At 40.0% G+C, this 20,194-nt stretch overlaps 1 protein-coding gene across 5 annotated transcripts in view; it reads left to right on the top strand.

Moving 5' to 3' along the window:
- Positions 1-20,194, top strand: part of TTYH1 (tweety family member 1) — a 90,726-nt gene that overhangs the window by 25,242 nt on the left and 45,290 nt on the right. For 4 of the 5 annotated variants that reach the window (XM_026712035.2, XM_026712036.2, XM_026712037.2 and 1 more), the window contains exon 2: positions 6,377-6,549. In XM_026712035.2, the coding sequence (XP_026567820.1) occupies positions 6,377-6,549 (173 nt within the window). Of the gene's footprint in view, positions 1-6,376; positions 6,550-20,194 lie in introns of those variants that run through there. The other variant, XM_087917959.1, reaches the window with a different exon arrangement.

Below are 20,194 nucleotides of genomic sequence, written 5' to 3'. Positions count from 1 at the left end.
CAAATATCGTAGCGCTATCATATCCTGGTATTATTACATTGTTTTCCTTTGAAGAATTTAGAATAATGCATTTTTTTCTGCCTAATCATCACAGCCCTGTGAAAATGAGTAGGCAAAAAAATAAAGGCTGACTCAATGTTAAATAATAGCAATAGCACTTACAATACCACTTCACAGTGTTTTACAGCCCTCTCTAAGTGGTTTAAAGAGTCAGCCTATTGCCCCCATCAATCTGGGTCCTCATTTTACCCACCTCAGAAGGAGGGAAGGCTGAGCCAACCTTGAGTCGGTGAGATTTGAATTGCAAAATTGCGGTCAGCCAGCAGTCATCAGAAGTAGCCTACACTCTAACCACCGCACCACCGTGGTTCATAATGATTTTTCAGTATTTGCAGGTCAAATTTGGAAATGGCTCTTTTTTATTTAATTCAGTGCCACTGGTTAGATGAAAAGGAATTGAAGGCTGGAATTTTTTTATATGAGTTCTTTGTCCTGCTTTTTAAAAGAAAATCAAATAGACAAGTAAAGAAATGATCTTTAAAACAAATTTAGAATAAAACCAGTTTAAAACACAAATGATCGCAACTTTTTAAAATTGCACATAAATTAACTCAGGGTTAAAATTTCTAATAAACTCTGGTCAATACAATTGTTTTCAGCTATCATTTAAAATGAAGCAAAATCATTTAAAATGAAGCAAAATGTATTTCAAAGAAATCTGGCACCCTGTCAATCAAATCTATCTCACAGAATATGGGGTCAGGGGGGAGAATTAAGGAGATAATTGTGTATTCAATGAATAAAAATCTAATCAATAAACAAGGAAATGCCTGGAAGCACTGAAAGGACTTCCCATGGCACTTAAAATATGTTTTTTAAAAGATGAACATGTTTTAGCAGAATTTCCAGAAAGGTAACTATCTTCCAAATGTTGCAGCATAAGCAATAAAATGTCTGGTGATTTCTGTGGAGCTAACAAATTTATTATGATGTAAATATTTGTGGCATTCCATTTTATCAGAAGACTATTAATGTTTCAAGAGAAGGCCTTCCAAAAGACATCTTAAGTGATGGGCAGGTGCTTGTTAACAAATTCAAGGAGAATAATGCTTCTAGAAGCTATTAAGCATGACGGCCACACATTACATCCAGTAGTAATAGATGCCTCTCAATTCCACTTGCTGGACAACACAAAAAAATATGGCTCATGTCCTGCTTGTGAAGCTTCTGTCAGCACCTGCCTGGTTTCTGTCAGAAAAAAGAAAATATATGTTTTGATCCAGCAAGGCTTTTCTTGTGTTGTTATGAGGTGAATCTTTCAGAGATGGAGCAATGTAAGCCAATATTTCCCAACCTTGGCCAATGGAAAATATGTGGACCTCAACTTCCAGAATTCCCAAGCCAGCCATTGGCTGGGGAATTCTGGGAACTAAAGTCCACAATCTTCCAATGGCCAAGGTTGAGAAATATTGGCCTACATTGCTCCACTTCTAAAAGACCACCTTGTAAGAATACAAGAAACACCTACATGGACACAACTTGAGAGATATCACCTAAAAACAGACCTTCCATTTCCTCTTGCCCTCCAGATATATTGATTTTATGTCTGTTGCACACTAAGTATGTGTTTGTGGGAAAGCTGAAATCCTATATATATGCAAATCACAACCCTTAGGAAAATGGTTCTATTTTAAACACTACTAATTCTGGAGCCACATCATTACTAGCAGGATTGCACCACCTATAAGTGGCTGCCACAAAAAAGGCGGCCGGGGGTGGGTGTGGAGTGGTCAACTTATTTTCCAAAGCATCAGAGGGCAAGACAAGAAACAATGGATGGAAACTAATCCAAGGACAGAAGCAACCTAGAATTAAGGTGCAACCCCTTAACAATGAGAACAATTAACAAGTGGAGCAGCTTGCCTCCAAAAGTTGTGGGTGTTTCATCACTGGAGTTTTTTAAAGAAGAGAATGCGTAGCCACTTGACTGAAATGGTATAGAATGTTTGAGCAGGGGGGTGGACTGGAAGACCCCCCAGGGTTCCTACCAGTTTTATTCTCATTGATTGACCCACAGTGGTGAGATTTAGTGCATTTGTTTTGGATCTGGGTTCTCCTAGAAATATCTAAGCTTTGTTATTTTTTTAATTGCATTTTTTGCCCTGTAGTTATAAACCTTTTTGCCCTGCGTAAGTGCTAAAGTTGATGCATTCGGTCTAATTTGGCTGTCCAATGTTTTGCAAGATAGATATGAGGCAGCAATGAAAGATTTTAGAGTTGAGAAGAGGACTTATCTGACAATGAACCGGGTGTGTTATAGATGGCGTGTCTGGTTGATATGTGGGTAGTTTGCGGTTAGACAAAGGCTAAGGCACTTTGGATGAATAGCATCTGCAGGAAGAGAAGATGGTAAGTACCTGTGTGTGAAGTGGTACATCAGCTCTGTGTGAAATGGATGGCTGCTTGTGTGAGCCTTGAAAAGATGCTGGATGAGCTCTTGTGATTGAAAATGTTTTCAGGCTTGAAAGGCTAGTAACAGACTCCACCACCAGCCACTCCCTGCCTGTGCCAGCTGCTGTCGGCACAGATTGTAGAGTCTCAGCCCAGGCAAATTGTCAGATTGCCTGTAATCTGTTTGTCAGAGGAAGAGGTAAAGAGAGAGGGCGCATGAAGCAAAATAAACACTCTTACTCATGCCCAGAACTTATGGCTTCGGGCAATATCAGACATCAGGATGGTGCTTGGAACCTGCTGTATTCTGAGTTGGGACCTCAGCTGGAAAAACTGTCAAATAACTGGATGAGAAAGGAGAAGGAAGAATATGAGGGAAAAATATATCAATATTTACAGGCAGCCCTTGACTTACCACCCCAATTCAGCCCCAAATTTCTGTTTGTGAGAAATTTGTTGTGAGTTTTGTCCCATTTTACGAGTTTTCTTGCCAAATTTGTTAGTGAATCACTGCAATTGTTAAATTAGTAACTCGGTTGTTAAGTGAGCCTGGCTTTCCCATTGCTTTTGTTTGTCAGACAGTTGCAAAAGGTGGTCACATGACCCCAGGACACTCCAACCGTCATAAATATGAGTCGGTTGTCAAGCATCTGAATGTAAATCATGTGGACCATGGGAATGTTGCAACGGCCACAGATGTGAAAAATGGTCATAGGTCATTTTTTTCAATGCCGTTGTAACTTTGGATGGTCACTAAATGAACTGTTGTAAGTCGAGGACTACCTGTATATGGTCTGTATGTTTGTTAAACACCTTCTCCAGACATCAAGGATTGAAGAACCTGTGCACAGAAGTTGTAAACCAATCCAGAACCCCTAAATATATAAACAGGGGTTGTTTTGGGGTATCTGGAGAAGTCTGTACAGCGAGGATTAACATCTAAACAATGCAAGACTGTTTGTATTCTGTGCTACTTTAAAATATTCAAGCCTTTGTTTTTCCAAACACTCAAATTCTGAGTTTGAATAGAAAGCAGGGACACAGAGTGTGTTTACCAAAAAGGAAGCCTAATTCTGTTTTATTTTGGCTCATTGTCAAGTTAAGAGGAAATGGGACTGAAGCTTCCTCTGAATTCTGTTGTTTTTATTAGTACTATTACTCTATTGTACCCTTTCATAATGCGTGTGGGCCTGTGATCTTTCAGTTTTGCTGAACTCCAATTTCCAGTATTTCTTATCCTGATTTACTGGTAGGACTGCTGGCCAGAAGACTTTAGCACAATATCTGGCAGGCTACACAGGCTTCCTATTGGCCTTAACCGGATTGCATAGGAATACATTCCAAAATTAAAAAAAATATGGAGGAGGACAATAAACGAAGGCACAGGCGTCTCCCAGGGCAGAGAAAGGGGCAAATGACATCCACAAAGATCATGGCATGAACCAGCCTTTAGAGAAAGAGAAAAAAAAATGGAGGTTGGATTGATAGAAGAGAACATTTGTCGTTCGGGATTTGAAATATGGTCCTTCATGCTCTCTGAGCTTGGTGGTTTTCTTTCAGATGTTTCATTACCAAGCTACTGACTGTAGCTTCATTACCAAGCTACAGAACTGACATCATCTAACACTGATGATGTTATCCAGTTTGGTAATGAAACGTCTGAAAGAAAACCACCAAGCTTAGAGATCACCAAAGACCCCATGGAGGGAGGACTGAGGAACATATATTATAATATTATATATATATTATATATATATATTATATATTATTAACAATTGGCTTGCAGTAGACTGAATTTTTTTAAAGCTAAACGATAATGACTGGGAAGCTCAATAATTTCTCCAAAATCCATAAAGCAATGGAGATTTGCAGGAAGCCATGGTTTTGAACATATTCGTCAAATATTCTTAAGAAATCTTTTGTGCTCAGGCCTGGGTATGAATTTTTATAAGTTATCTTTAATTTTGAAATCAAAACTAGACAATGTGAGCAAAACAAATATAGAGCCTGGTTTAAATAAGCAATAAAATCCTTAATAGCAGTACATATAGTCTTCAATTTACAATCTCAACTGAGCCCCAGATTTCTGTTGCTAAGCAAGACAGTTGTTAAGTGAGTTTTGCCCAATTTTATGACCTTTCTTGCCATAGTTGCTAAATAAACCACCGCAGCTGTTAAATTAGTAAATGGTTGTTAAGTGATTCTGGTTCCCCATTGACTTTGTTTGTCAGAATATCGCAAAACATGATCATGTGACCTGGGACACTGCAACTATCATAAATATAAGTCAGTTGGCAGGCACCCAACTTTGATCATGTGACTACCGGGATGCTGCAATGGTCGTAAGTGTGAAAAACAGTCACAAGCCACTTTTTTCAGTGCCGTTATAACAATTGTAACTCAAGGACTACCTTTATAAATGCAAAACAAGCTTTCCCTTCATTTCTCTGGATTGTAACTCAGAAATACTAGAAGCATGGCAAAGACTTTTGGAATATGAATCAGCCTCTGTTTTTTCCACCCTCTTTTCTACTCTGTGTCCAAAAAGCCTGTGCAAACAGTTTCATGGGAGGGAATGAAGTAAGAGATAGGAATAATGGATATGTGCAAAGGAGGCACGTTGATGGAGACCACATCAGGAGGGTACCAGGTTTGCAACAGTTTTCCCAGATAAAAGTTTCATAGAACAATAGGTCTGTGTAAATCCTTGCAAAAGACACTTCAGAAAGCACAAAAGCTTCTCTTTTTGAAACATTAAAGCAGCTGCATTTTGTCCAAATGCTTTGAAAGTTGCCCACAGCTTTCTCCTTATGCTTCTAGTGGTGCATTCATTTCCCAGAATTTGGGGGGGATGTTGTCTTCTTTTCAAAGCTAGCCATGTTTTCTCACCATCTTTTATTTTTAGCCATGTAAAAAACATAAGGAAGGAAAAACAGAGAAGCTACACAATGTCTTTTGAACATCAATACTGGATAGCTTTGACCTACAAGAACTCTAGTGCTGTTTCCTTATCGGTGTTTGACAGTGTCTTCTAAAATCTTTCAGTCATTGCTTGTCAACGAGAAGAAATCTCAAAACAGCTATAATGAAAAAATGGTCCTAAAAATAGATTCTATCTACATGCTATTCAAACCTTTCTCCTTATTCATCACAACTAGAAACGTGACAGAGAAAGAAAGGAGACATGGAGCGTTTGTGTTAATAAGGAGAACACGGGTGTACAATGTTGCACTTTACAAATAATCCTCCACTTACAACAATTCATTTAGTGACTGTTCAAAGTTACAACAGCATGGAAAAGAATGGTTTATGATCATTTTTCACACTTACGACCTTTCCAGCATCCCCATGGTCACGTGATCACAATCCAGATGCATGGCAACTGACTCATATTTATGACGGTTGCAATGTCCCAGGGTCGTGTGATCCCCTTTTGCAACCTTCTGGCAAGCAATATCAAAAGGGAAGCCTGATTTGTTTAACGACCACGTTACTAACTTAACAACAGCAATAATTCACTTAACCACTGTGGCAAGACAGGTCATACAACGGGGCAAAATTCACTTAACAAACCTCTCACTTAGCAACAGAAATTTTGGGTGCTCCGTTGTTTATTATTATTATTCATTTGATTTGTCAATTGTTTACAAGATAATAGGTATAAGTATAAACATGAGTAAGAATACAGGAAATGGGTACGAATAAATGCCGACAGCAGGACAGGGAAAGCAGGCACGATTGTGCTCTTATGCACGCCCCTTACAGACCTTTCAGGAATGGGGTGAGATCAATAGTGGATAGTAATAGTGGATTGTGGTTGTAAGTAGGGGACTACCTATATTTTCTTACACTAACCTGTATGCTGAAAACTTCTGGCTGCTTAGTTTTATTATTATTTTTTTTTAAATCTCTATTCATTCTTTAGGCACTTCTGTTTCTGGCCAGTGTCTCGGGTTTGTGCTTTGCCATCAGTCTTGTTCTCATCTGTGTCTACCTGATCCGTTTTTGCTGCTGCAGTAATGAAGATGAGGAGGAGACAAAGGCACAAAGGGTTTGCTGTGTCACCTGGAGCTGTGTGGCTGCGGTTATCATCTGCTGGTAAAGGAAGACCCCATTCCGTAATAGCTGTCACTTCTAGGCTAGAAATGTCATTGTCTATTGAATAGGCCCCCCAGGCATTGAAACAGGTTCAGAGGTTTTTTAGGAAAACCGACTGGTTTAATCCTCAAGATGCATTTGTAATGCCCAGCCTGGTTCTGCTTTGAAGTAATTTCTGACAGATGTAAAGAGAGCTATATAGGTAGTCCTTGACGTACAACCATTCATTTAGTGATGGTTCAAAGTTGCAATAGCACTGAGAAAAGCGACATTTTACACTTATGACTGTTTCAGCATCCCCGCGGTCGCCTGATCAAAATCTAGGCACTTAGCAACTGGCATGTATTTGGGACAGTTGCAATGTCTCGGGGAAGCAGGATTCACTTAACTGTGTTACTAACTTAACAGATGCAGCGATTCACTTAACAACTGTGGCAAGAAAGATGGTTAAATTGGGTAAAACTCACTTAATGACTGTCTTGCTTAGCAATGGAACTTTGGGGCTCAATTGGGGTCATAAGGCGAGGATTACCTGTATTGCACTCTTCAATACTCTGACTGTTTAATACTCTGGATCAAGTGGCTTGTGGAGTTGGTAAGATCCCACCCGGTGGCCGCATATCCCTACTCTCTCCAGGATAATTTTACTTTCAGTCTTGGGGCAGGGTAGCCCCATTTCACCTATTAGACAGCCTTCTCACCCTTTTCTGAAAGAAAGATTTTTACGCCCCATTTCCCACGTCTAAAACAGCCTTCTCTAAACTAGTGGCCTCCAGATGTTTCAGGCGGCACCTCCCATAATTCTTAAATAGCACAAGCAGAGACATATTAGCCAGAGAATTCTGGGAGTTGTATTCCCAGCACATCTAAAGGACATGAATTTAGGGAAGGTTACTCTTAAGCAGTGTTGGATTTCAACTCCCAGAATCCCCAAATACTGGCTGGGGAATTCTGGGAGATGTAGTCTTCAAGTCGCTAAGATGCAGAAAAGCTCATCTGAACCAACCAACCATTGTGTGCACTCCAACACTGGGGGCTTTTAAGAAGAGGTTGCACAGCTGTTTGTCTGAAAGGGTATAGGGTCTCCTGCTTGAGCAGGGGGTTGGACTAGAAGACCTTCAAGATCCCTTCCAATTCTGTTATTCTATTAGAGGTAATCCTTAACTTACAACTGCAGTTGGGTCCAGAATTTCCATTGCAAAGCAAGGCAGTTGCTAAGTGAGCTGCACTCGATTTTATGACCTTTTTTTGCAATGGTTGTTAAGCAAACCACCATTAAGTGAATCGCAGGGTCATTAAATAAATCCGGCTTCCCGAATATTACTCCAAAAAATGTAACCAGGCAACACACCATATATATGGATTTTGAACATGTTGCTCTTTTTTATCTGTATTAATAAATATATATATTAAATAAATAAGTAAATCCGGCTTCCCCCACTGATTTTGCTTTGTCAGAAGCCAGATGGGAATAATTGCAAATGACAATTACAAGACACTAATTTCCAAGTGCACGGATTTTGATCATGTGACCTTGGGAATGCTGCACCGGTTGTGTGAAGTCAGTGACATTGTCATTTCAAACAGCCATGTAAATGAATGATTGTAAGTCAAGGACTACCTGTACTTCAAGAGCTATCAAAGATACCTTTCTCCATCCAAGATTACCTAATTTTTAAGTCATCTATGAGTCCCCAACATCATTAAGGACAATGATCAAAGAAAATGGGAACTACGGTCTAAAACAATGGCAAGTAATAGATTGGGGATCAGCCAGCTGGCAGCACCTGGTCAATTTTGTTTGGGCTCAGATCTAGTTAGTATTTGAATGGGAGTTCTCCAGAGAATCCCAGGGCTTTGGCCTAGACTGGAAAATGGAAAAGGCTTGTTGGAAAAAGGCAATGACACCATTTCCGTACTGCTGCCAAGACAGTTAGATGGGAATGACCATGAAGTCACTAGCAGCTGAGCTCAATTGAAAAAGAAGTCTTGACTTTAGATGAAGGAAGGACACGCTAATCCCTTGCCAAGGTAATTATTTCACAAATAAGGGTCACACACAAGACAATGCTCCTAAATGCATGCATAAATCTATCACACTCAGCCAAGCTCAGCTTCTTGGATTCTGGCATTCTTTTACAAGCCAGTCATGCATAACAAGATTTTCTTTTGGTTTTATAAAGCAATGGTTCAATCACTTTGGTTCAGTCAATAGGGTAAGATTAAATTCCTGGTTAATTTAGCAACACAGGCTAGAAGAAACTGAGCAAATGCAAGGTCTATGTATCAATTGGCAGCTAAGTCACAGCAAAAGTGACTTTCGTGGGAATTCTACGTTTCCTTCTCTAAGAGAAAAGCTACAAAGCTCAGTTCCTCAATATCCACCCCCTCCAGACATTTACTGTCTGAATATTATTGGTTCCTCTGTTTCTTTCAAGCCTCTGGTGGTTCTCTCCCATCTCTCATTCATCTCCCATCATCTCCACCCTCCCTCCCTTCCCCCCCGAAATGAAGCCACAATGAGCCTCTTGTTCCATTCAGAATAAGAAATTGTGTCCCATTCTCTCTATTCCATCACATCCTCACCAGGCCCCTTTGTGTACTTGTTATTCCAGGCCCTGCACTCTCTGCAAACCAGTCCCCAATTTCACTTGTTTCTACTGCTATCCCCCTTTAGCTTCTTTGTCTCTCCCCTCTCCCCCCACCCCATTTTCTCTCTCACACCAAGGGGGGGTAGAGTTTGGCTGTGCTGTAAGGCAAAGTTTTGAAATCCTTATCAGTATTCCATCGTTTCTGCATCAAAAAACCTGCTCTTTAGAGCTGGAAAGGTAAAAAGAAGGAGACTGCCATATTGATAGAGGTTGTAGACCTGTAACAGGTAGGTTAGGGAGAGACATGACGTCCCTGGAACAGTAGAAACAGCAAAGGAAGAGAACTTGTTGTCCTCTTCATGCACTTGAACTCAGTGATCTGTCTGAGCTGTCGTTTTCCTTTCCTATAATCCCTGTTCCACCTTTGCAACTCTGTCGATCTGGATGTCCTCAGGTGAGACCAGGAGAGACAGGAAATTAAACATGCATCGTAATGCTTAACGTGCACATCTGTGCCAGACCCTGGGATGAAAACTCCCCAAAACAGGATTTGCGTCACAACATCCTTCTGCCCCTTTTCAGTTTTGCTCCATTGTAGCTGGTTACAGATAGCATTGTCTTTACAAAGCTCACCGTGCTTTTTTTTAAAAAAAATCCATAAATGCTTGGAACGAATAACGATACCTGTAAATGCATCCCCCTTTAAAAGAATGAAAAGTGTACGGCCTACACACAGAAAAATGGCCAACCATCAAACCTAATGACTGAACTGGCATCCTTATCAGATAACAGATAATCAGAGTTGGAAGGGATCTTGTAGGTCATCTAGTCCAACTCCCTGCCCAAGCAGGAGACCCTACACCATTTCTGACAAATGGCAGTCCAATCTCTTTTTGAAGGTCTCAAGTGATGGCACTCCCACAACTTCCGAGGGCAAGCTGTTCCATTGGTTGATTGTTCTCACTGTCAGAAAGTTTCTCCTTATTTCCAGGTTAAATCTCTCCTTGTTCAGTTTCCATCCATTATTCCTTGTCTGGCCTTCGGTTGCTTTAGAAAGTAGCTTGACCCCTTCCTCTCTGTGGCAGCCCCTCTAATATTGGAAGACTCGTATCATGTCTCCCCTGATCCTTCTCTTCACTAGACTAGCCAAGCCCAGTTCCTGTAGCCATTTTTCATACGTTTTAGTCTTCAGTCCCCTAATCATCCTGGTTGCTCTTCTCTGTACTTTTTGTAGAGTTTCAACATCTTTTTTATAGTGTGGTGACCAAAACTGGATCCTGACGAATAGCATGTATTTTTGTCAATTTTGACCTGAATGAAGCTGAAAGGAAGGACTCATCCTTGGGAGGTGGCGATCTGATACAATTCCTGTTTTAACACTTTGTTCTCACACAAAGGAAGGCTGCTTAAAAGTTCCTCCTTGCCCCCGTCGCTCTGTCATTCATTCCCTGGGCAGCTTGTTCTGCTGAGTTTTCCCAAGGACAGCCTGCTAATAAAGGGGTCATAACAGCTTCGCTTCTGAGAAGCTGGCGGATGTCTTAACAGAATGTTTAAGCTCCAAATGGATCGTGTTGTACTTACTACAAAATAGTAACAAAGCAAAGCACATTTGCTGAACAGAGATTAGCAGGCAGAAGGGAAGCAGCATGGTGTTGTTTTATAGTCAACTTGTAATATGTTTATGTGCTTTTGGACTAGAAGTCAAGATTCTTCTTCCATCCTCCCCCACTCCTCCAGGCTTCAAGAGGATGTTGAAATCAGCCAAATAAGCAATATCCTGATCAGTGGTGGGATTCAAAAATTTTTTTTACTACCAGTTCTGTGGGCGTGGCTTGGTGGGTGTGGGAAAGGATACTGTAAAATCGCCATTTCCTCCCCATTCCAGGGGGAAGGTTACTGTAAAATCCCATTGCCTCCTCAACCCACTTAGCCTTCTTTCCAGCTCCGTTCTCCTGTGCAGGGCAACAAAAGAAGAGCCAGCCAATCAACTGGGACTCGGGAGGCAGGGAATAGATGGGGGCAGAACCAGTCAGAGGTGGTATTTGTGGGTTCTCTGAACTACTCAACATTTCCGCTACCGGTTTTCCTGAACTGGTCAGAACCTGCTGAATACCACCTGTGATCCCGATCATTTCTCCAACAGAGGATATGGATATGAGACATGAAAGTGGGATGCTAGAAGCAGTATGTAAAATAGATAGTCCTTGACTTACAAAGATTTGTTTAGTGGCTGTTTGAAAATACAATGGCCCTGAAGAAAGGAGTATTACAACTGGGTTCTCACATTTATGACCGTGTCAGCATCCCCACATCATCTAAATTCAACTGCTGAGCAACCATCATGGGTTTAAGATGAATGCAGAATCCCAGGATCATGTGATTGCCATTTGCAAATTTCTTAGCCAGTTTCCAACAAGCAAAGACAATGTGGAAAGCCAGATTCACTTAACAGCTGCATGATTCACTTAATAACTGGAGTGATTCGTTAATCAACTGGGACAAAAAAGGTCTTAAAATCAGGCACAAACTGCCTTGCTTAGTATTGGAAATTTTGGTCCAAATTGGGGTTGTAAATTAAGGACTATCTTTTAGGGCTTACTTCTGGTACAGCCAAATAAATTGGAATTAATCTGCCCATTGATAGGCAAAATTCAGTGTTGAATTACAGGCAGTGGAGGGCACTACCACAGAATTTCTGAACCTTGGCAACTTTAAAAAGTGTGGACTACAACTTCCAGAATTCCCCAGCCAACATGGTTGGCTGAGGAATTCTGGGAATTGGAAGTCCACCACACATCTTAAACCTGTCACAGTTAAAAAATGGTGTACTACAGCATATGCTTTTTATCTGCCACATATAAACCTGTTCCTAGGAACTTTTTGATTGAGCCATATGTAGCACTGAACCATATCTGAGTTGTCGGAATTGGGTTAAAATTTTTGGGTTAAATATGGTTAAAATGTTAGGTGAAAGCCAATTGGAGTTTGTTCAATAAATTGGAATGTGTGAATAGAATCCTCGCTCCCAGCCTTCCCGTCCTAATCTGTATTTTATGAAGCCACTCTCTTCCCAAAGCCATCAAAAAAGGAACATTTGCATGTGTCAAAGAACCTGGGAGTCTCCATTCTTGTTGACTGTACAGTTAGTCAATTTAGGACCACAATTGAACCCAAAATTTCTGTTGCTAAGTGAAACATTCATTGCATGAATTTTGCCCCATTTTATGACTTTTCCTGCCGCAATTGTTAAGTCCAACCCTGCCATTGTTAAGTCCAACCCTGCCATTGTTAAGTCAGTTGTTAAGTAAATCCTGCTTCCCCATGGATTTTGCTTTTAAGATCTCAAAAGGAGATCACATGACACCAGGATGCTGCAACAGTCATAAATACGAGTCAGTTGCCAAAGCATTTGAATTTTTATCATGTGACCATGGAGATGCTGCAATAGTTGTAAGTGTGACAAATGGCCATGAGTTACTTTTTTCAGTGACGTTGTAACTTTGAACGGTCATTAAATGAACTATCGTAAGTCGACGATTACCTGTAATTCTTTCATTTCCCATTCCCAACATGTCAACCATCCCAACAGATCTATTAAAAATTCCCCATGTTAGAAATTCTGAAAATTATACTTTCGGTACATGTAAAGAGAGATGGTACTAAATAAGGAAATTAAAAAAAACAAAGTTTTCTACAGATAATCGAAATCAAGAAAAGGTGCCTAAAATCCCTGGAATTCTCACTTAGAAGTAAACATCAAACATCTGGTAATACAGACAAGCTATCAATTGTGCACATGTTATGTATGTATGTGATTTATATGGCTACCCATTGCACCATTATGACTCTAAGTGCGCATATAAAGAAAAAAAATGATCCAGCACTAATTAGACCTTGCCAATTAAGCAAAAGGCAATAATGCATAAGGGCTTAAACCACCAAAGATCCCTGAACCTACATATTTTTAGATTATTCATTGCCACCAATATCTTCCTCCTTTTCCTTTTGCAAAATTTTGGAAACCGGAGCAACAGGTAAGACAACCAAACTAAACGGGCCGAGATGGAAAAAAATATTTGGTCTGGAGGGAGCAACTTTGGGGCTATTCTATGAGCCTTCCCCGATCTGGGACTCTTTAAAAGTATGGGACATTACATCCTGGAACAGCCAACAACGATCTGCGGGAGGCAGAACCCTGCATAGTTGGGAGGATACAAGCTGACAACGATTGTGAGATACCACAATACTTCCCTCAATTGTTTGGCCCAAATTGGTTCAGCAGGGAAACTTGGCAAGCAATCTTCCTCCATCTCCCACAGAGAACTCTGTGTGTGTGTGAGAGAGAAAGAGGTGGGGGGAGAAGGAGAGGGAGAGAGGGAGGTAGAGAGAGGGAGGGAGGTGGGGGGAGAGAGGGAGAGAGAGAAACCCCCAATTCCAGCACCAAATCTACCATCTTTTCCTTCAATTCTCCTCCATCTCTGGGAGGAGAACTGTGGGATTTTTTTTAACCCCACCCCCATTTTTAAAATAGAAAAAAAGTCTAACTTCTATCCACTACCCCCTTTCCCCCTCAACACCCCATTCCTGTCCTGATTTGACAAGGGTCGTGTTGGGGTCCATTCCCAGCCGCTTTGGGAACAAGCCCAGCAGCCATAAAAATAAGGCAGCCATTCATGAGGAGGCTGGGTCCATTCATGGCTGGAACAATGGTGTCTCTGTCTATTTCCTTGGTCTCAGTTGGGGTAGTCTAAGGATGGATGGGGACGGATTGCTTAAAGACATTGTGCCCCACCACACAATCCTTCCAAATCCTTCCCACAGTAGAGAGCCTTGACAATGGAGGCAGGATCAGCCCATGGAGCGGAGAACAAAAGCTGTTGCTAGGGGCGTCCTAAGGGCCCGGCTTTAAGCCTTATGGACCAGGCCTTTTACATACAGTCTTCCCCATTTATGCTAATCGCACTTTGTTACCTTCACCTTTTACCAGGGCGGCTGTTTGCTCGTCACTCTCATGAATGGCAGCCTCTCATCCTGGTTCAAGGCCTGGCGAGGCTATTTACTACTGGCAGCCTAATAACAAGACGGGTCCCAAGCTCTGTAAGAGATGGGCGAAGGGAAGGATTTGGGCCACTCTTTCCATCACAATGGGAGAAATCACAACATTAAAAATAGAAACATCATTCTCTCTTTCTCTTTCTCCCTCAGAGCAGCTTAAGAATTTTGAATGGTTTGTGATCCTCTTCAGATTAACAGATTTGGAAGGGACCTTGTAGGTCATCTAGTCCAACCCCCTACACAAGCAGGAGACCCGACACCAATTCTGACAGATGGCAGCCATGTGAATCTACACTAGTTTGCTTGCAATTTATGCACCATACTTAATGGTTGGGCATTATGAGTTATTCTGTGTACAAGTAGTTCTCAAGTTACGACTACCCTTGAGCCCAAAGTTTATGTTGCTAAATGAAACAATTGCTAAGTGAGTTTTGCCCCATTTTATGACCTTTCTTGCCACAGTTATTAAATTAATCACTGCAGTTGTTAAGTTAGTAATACAGTTAAATGAATCTGGCTTCCCTATTGTCATCAGAAGATGACAAAAGCTTATCACAAGACACTGTGGCACTGCAACTGCCGTAAATATGAATCCGTTGCAAAGCATCCAGATTTTGATCACATGACTATGGGGTGCTGCAACAGTCGTAAATGTGAAAAATGGTCATACGTCATATTTTTCAGTGCCATTGTAACTTTGAATAGTCACTTAATGAGCTGTTGTAAGTCGAGGACTACCTCTATTATGATTTGATCAACAAATCACGGTTATAAAAAAGTTTAGAGTTATGGGTGATCCTAAAAGGGATGCTTTTTTAGCCATTCAGAAATCGCATGCTGGAAAAATTTGGTTATCAAGAACTAACTCAAAAATAAGAGAGTCACAAGCCAGACATTAGATGAGACAAGAGAGGGAATTCTTATCCTGTGTTTTTTTTAAAAAATGTGAACAGCCCTGAAACTGATAAACCATGGAACTATAGGTTTTTTAAGTAATCCCAATCTTTGAATATTTCTCCTTTTTTTTAGTTCTTTTTCCACGCACAATTTCTAGCCCAGCAGCTGTTTTTTTCGACTACAGTAGAAAAAAGAAATAACAGATGGGGGAAGGGTTAGAATCTGAAAGAGAGAGAAGAAAAGACCCCTATTCAAATTAACACTTTTTTTATTGCTGCTTTTCATTGGAGGCTGTTGAAGTTGGTTTCACACCCCCTTTGAGTTTATTTCAGAATCTGATTGTCTTGGACAGGAGAACAAGCTTGAGGTTGTCATGAGTTCAGAGGTGAGGTTAGGACATTCTGCCAGTGGAACCGAGTGGGGCGGTGAGAAATATCAGCTAAATATTTCATCCTAAAACCATTCACATCCTTGGTTTTTCTCTTGCTTTTTAAAGGTAAATAGAATATGCTGCTGCCAAGTCAGTAGCTTAGTTATACAATACTAATTTAATAAATGAGTTATCTATGGCAGGGGTCTCCAACCTTGGCAACTTTAAGACTTGAGGACTTCAATTCCCAGAATTACTCAGCCAGCTTTGGAATTCTGGGAACTGAAGCCCACAAGTCTTAAAGTTGCCAAAGTTGGAGAGCCTTGATTTACGGCATAGTTATAGGGAGCATCTAAGCAGGAGCAGAAGATCAATTGGACTTGGAAGTTCATAAAATGTATTTTCCCAGACTGATTGCCCCAAATGTATTCAGCTACAACAATATTCATTCTTCAATACAGGTACTCCTCAGCTTATATCAATTTGTTTAGTGGTCGTTCTAAGTTACAGCGGCACTGGAAAAAATCACATATGACCATTGTTTACCTTTACAATTGTGGCAGCATCCCATGGTCACATGATCAAAATTCAGTCACTTGGCAAGTGACTTATATTTACAGAGTCCTGGAATCGTGCGACCACCTTTTGTGATTTTCTGACAATCAAAGTCAATGGGGTGCCAGTTTCACTTAACAATCATATTACTAACTTAACAATGATTCAATTAACAACTGTGGCAAGAAAGATAGTAAAATGGGACAAAACTCACTTAACAAATGTTTTTTTTCCGTGCCATTATAACTTTGAAGGTCACTAAATGAGCTGTTGTAAATCGAGGACTATCTGCATATTATTAAATACCAAGGTGAAATTAATCCTCCATTGGTGTGTGAGTCACCTTCCACTAAAACTCAATGACCAAGCTGGTTCTGGAAGAGTTCAAGGGGACCATGTTACATCAGTGCCAAAAGCCAATCTGTTCAGAGTAAAACATAAAGTGCTATTTTATTACCTTCAAAGACCTATAGAACTTCCTTGAGAGAATCTGAGATTTACCTATGGTTGCCAGATCCTTAGATCTAGAAGAGCTGCCCTTCTTGAAATGCTTATCCTGCTGAGATGGGACACCTAATTAAATATCCTGAAACCACCTGTTTTTAAGCAGGCTTTTTAAATAGTTGGTTTTATTTGGGTAATTTCAATTGTTTTAAATTGTTGCTATAGATCATTTTTAATATTTTGATTTAAGTTAATTTTTTTTTCTAAGCCACTGAGAAACCTTAGCGGTTGGCAATATGATAAGCTGTGTAAACAAATATAATAATCTTTCTTCCAGCATGCAGGCATAGTACGACATAGCAGGCAAAGGAGTAATTGGCTAATTAATTATTTTAAGGTTCATTGTGTTATATGAACTGGTAATTAGGTCAGTTTAATAAAGAATAAGACAGATTAGCCATAAGTATATATATTGAATGAGCTCAACCAATATTTTGTTTTATTACCAGAATATTATTATGTTAAGCAAATCACTGCGCTCCCGTATTTTAGTAGACTGTTTACCAGATAAAGGTAGTCCTTGACTTACAACCAGAGGTGGTATTCAGCAGGTTCTGGCCAGTTCTGGAGAATTGGTAGCGGAAATTTTGAGTAGTTTGGAGAACTGGCAAATACTATCTCTGACTGGAGATTTTACAGTATCCTTCCTTCCCTTGCCACGCTCACCAAGCCATGCCCACAGAACTGGTAGTAAACAAATTTGACTCCTACCACTGGCTTAGTTGGTAGACATATTCATACAATTGATGCATTATCAGTGGTGGAATTCAAATAATTCAAATATAGTGGTGGAATTCAAATAATGGATTAGACCCATCCCACACAGAGGTGGTACTCAGCAAGTTCTGACCAGTTCTGGAGAACCGGTAGCGGAAATTTTGAGTAATTTGGAGCACCTGCAAATACTACCCCTGACTGGAGATTTTACAGTATCCTTCCCCTGCCATGCCCACCAAGCCACGCCCACAGAACCAGTAGTAAAAAAATATTGAATCCCACCACTGCTTACTGCTTCACTTAGTGATTGTTCAAAGTTACAACAGCATTGAAAAATGTGGCGTATGACCATTTTTCACATCTATGACCATTGAAGCAACCCCATGGCCATGTCATTTACATTCAGGTGCTTGACAGCTGACTCATGTTTATGACGGTTGCAGCATTCCAGGGTCATGATATCCCCCTTTGCAACATTCTGACAAGCAAAGTCAATGGGGAAGACAGATTCACTTAACAACCGTGTTACTAATTTAACAACTGCACTAACAAATCTGGCAAGAAAAATCATAAAGTGGGATAAAATTTACTTAACACATTTCTCACTTAGCAACATGAATTCTGGGCTCAGTTGTGGTCGTAAGTCAAGGACTACCTGTCTTTTAAGATGATGTGTAATCCTAAAGGAATAGAAGGAACATAACTCTACTGCAATATTCTCTGATTATTTTCAAAGCATTGCCTGACTCTTGTAACTTTCCATTATTTTCTTTACCAGACCCTATTGAATGCATATGTTTTACCAGCCATATTGTAGCCTAGTATAAACTATTTGTTTAGTAATCATTCAAGGTTACAATGGCACTGAAAAAAATGACTTATACTGGTCCTTGCACTTATGACCATTGTAGCATCCTCACAGTCACAGCATAAAAATTTGGGTGCTTAGCAAGTGGCAGGTATTTATGATGGTTGCAACATCTTTGGGTCATGTGACTGCCATTTGCAACTTTCCTAGATGGCTTTGCCTGACTCTACCCACTGCCAGGAGTTCAATCCTAAAGTTAACTCAGCCTTCCATCCTTCCAGGGCTTGTAAAATGAAGACCCAGTTTGTTGGGGGCAATATGCTGACATTGTAAACTGCTCGGAGAATGCTGTAAAGCATTGTGGAGCAGTATAATATGTCTAAGTGTGATTGCTACTGCTATTACTACCTGTGTTATGATTAGAGTATCCTGCAAACAGGCAATAGTGTTAATTGAATAAAGTGGGAGTCATTTAATCATGGGTAAATGTCACAAGATCACTATGTATACTTTTATCTGGTTCTAATGGGGACAATTCTAAACATCGTTATTATCCTATTTTAATAGCTTTGAAGTCTTTTCTATTATAAATTGTTTAGCGCAATATCTTGAATCCCCATTAATAGTCCTTAATTACTAAAGAAATACCAGGAACATAAGTACTCCTTTGGTAATTCTCTTTTAATGTAGTATTATTGGTTTCCTGCTAGTGGAGTATGACTGATTTATAACTGGGCTGTTACTGAAGCAACTGCTGGTTCCATTTGATAAAGCTATAATGATGTTCTCATATATATAAGGGGATGTTAGAGTTCTAGCCATCTGCAATCCCCATTGTTACCATATTAGTACTTCATTACATGCTAGAATATGGTTCCCACGGCAATAGCTTGCAACAGACATTTTGTTATGAGGATAACATTTATTGTATATGCCACAGTGGTTAAATTGATATAACACACTAAATCAAAAGCAAAGAAACCACATGTTAGGTGGGCTAATGTAACAATCCAGCCAGAGAATAGATTTATATATCATTGCTAAACAAGAGATGTTGCTTGAGTTGGCATATTGTCTGAATCTAGTTATCACATTTTCTAAGTGTGATGTGTGGTTTGGCATGCTGTATTAGCCCAGCCAAATATTATTTTTTTCATTAAAGCTTAATAAAAATAAATCCAGTTTAGTATGGCAACAATTCAAACTCTCTGTTGTTAGAGTGACACTAAAGATTTTGACATTTTTATGTCCTCTTCAATATTAGACTATCCTTCCTTCTGTTCATGATAGAGAGATACAGATTATAATAAAAAATATTAATAAATTGCTTCTCTCCTTGGTTAATTTCCATCCATTGTCTTGCCTTTTGGGCTTTGGAAAATAGCCTTCATCTTTGTAGGAACCGTTCAAATATTAGAACACTGCTATCATGTCTCTCCTAGTCCTTCTTCTCACTAGACCAGACATACCCAATTCCTGCAATCATTCTTCGTAGGTTTTAGCCTCCAGCCCTCTGATCATACTTTTCTCTACACTCTTTCCAGCGTTTTTCAACATCTTTTTTATATCATTGTAACCAGACCAGTATTCCAAGTGTGGAATACAGTATTCCAAGTGTGGTGCAGTACTCCAAGTGTGGTCTTACTAAGGCTTTATAAAGCGGTATTAGAACTTTCCATGATCTTGATTCTATCCCTTTACGGATGCAGCCTAGGACTGCATTGTTGTTGTTGTTTTTGCTGCAGCTGCACATCATTGACTCATATTTAAGTGATTGTCCACTAATAACTCTTACAATTACTGGCATGAAGCCAAGATTCACCTATACAGTTAGTTTTTCTTATCTAAGTACTTACTTTTATCTATGTTGAATTTCATTTTGTTGGATATGATGCAGTATTCAAGTCTGTCAAGATCTTTTTGGATCTTGAGCCTGTCTTCTGGGGTGCTGGTTATTCCTATTAGTTTTTCATCATCTGCAAATTTGATGAGTTCCCCTGCTATTCCTTCATCTAGGTCATGGTTGTTAAACTCACGATGTCACATCATCACGTGATATACCATGACTGCTCCCCTTTGCTAAACTGGGGGTGGACGTGGCTAGCATGTGACGCATCCGGCCCATGGGCCATGAATTCGTCATTTTTA

This window comes from Pseudonaja textilis, chromosome Z (genome assembly GCF_049901715.1).
Source record: "Pseudonaja textilis isolate UNSWEBS1 chromosome Z, rPseTex1.2, whole genome shotgun sequence".
Classification (NCBI taxonomy): domain Eukaryota; kingdom Metazoa; phylum Chordata; class Lepidosauria; order Squamata; family Elapidae; genus Pseudonaja; species Pseudonaja textilis.
Note: the sequence above shows the minus strand (reverse complement) of the source record. Positions and strands in the feature narration are given on the sequence as shown.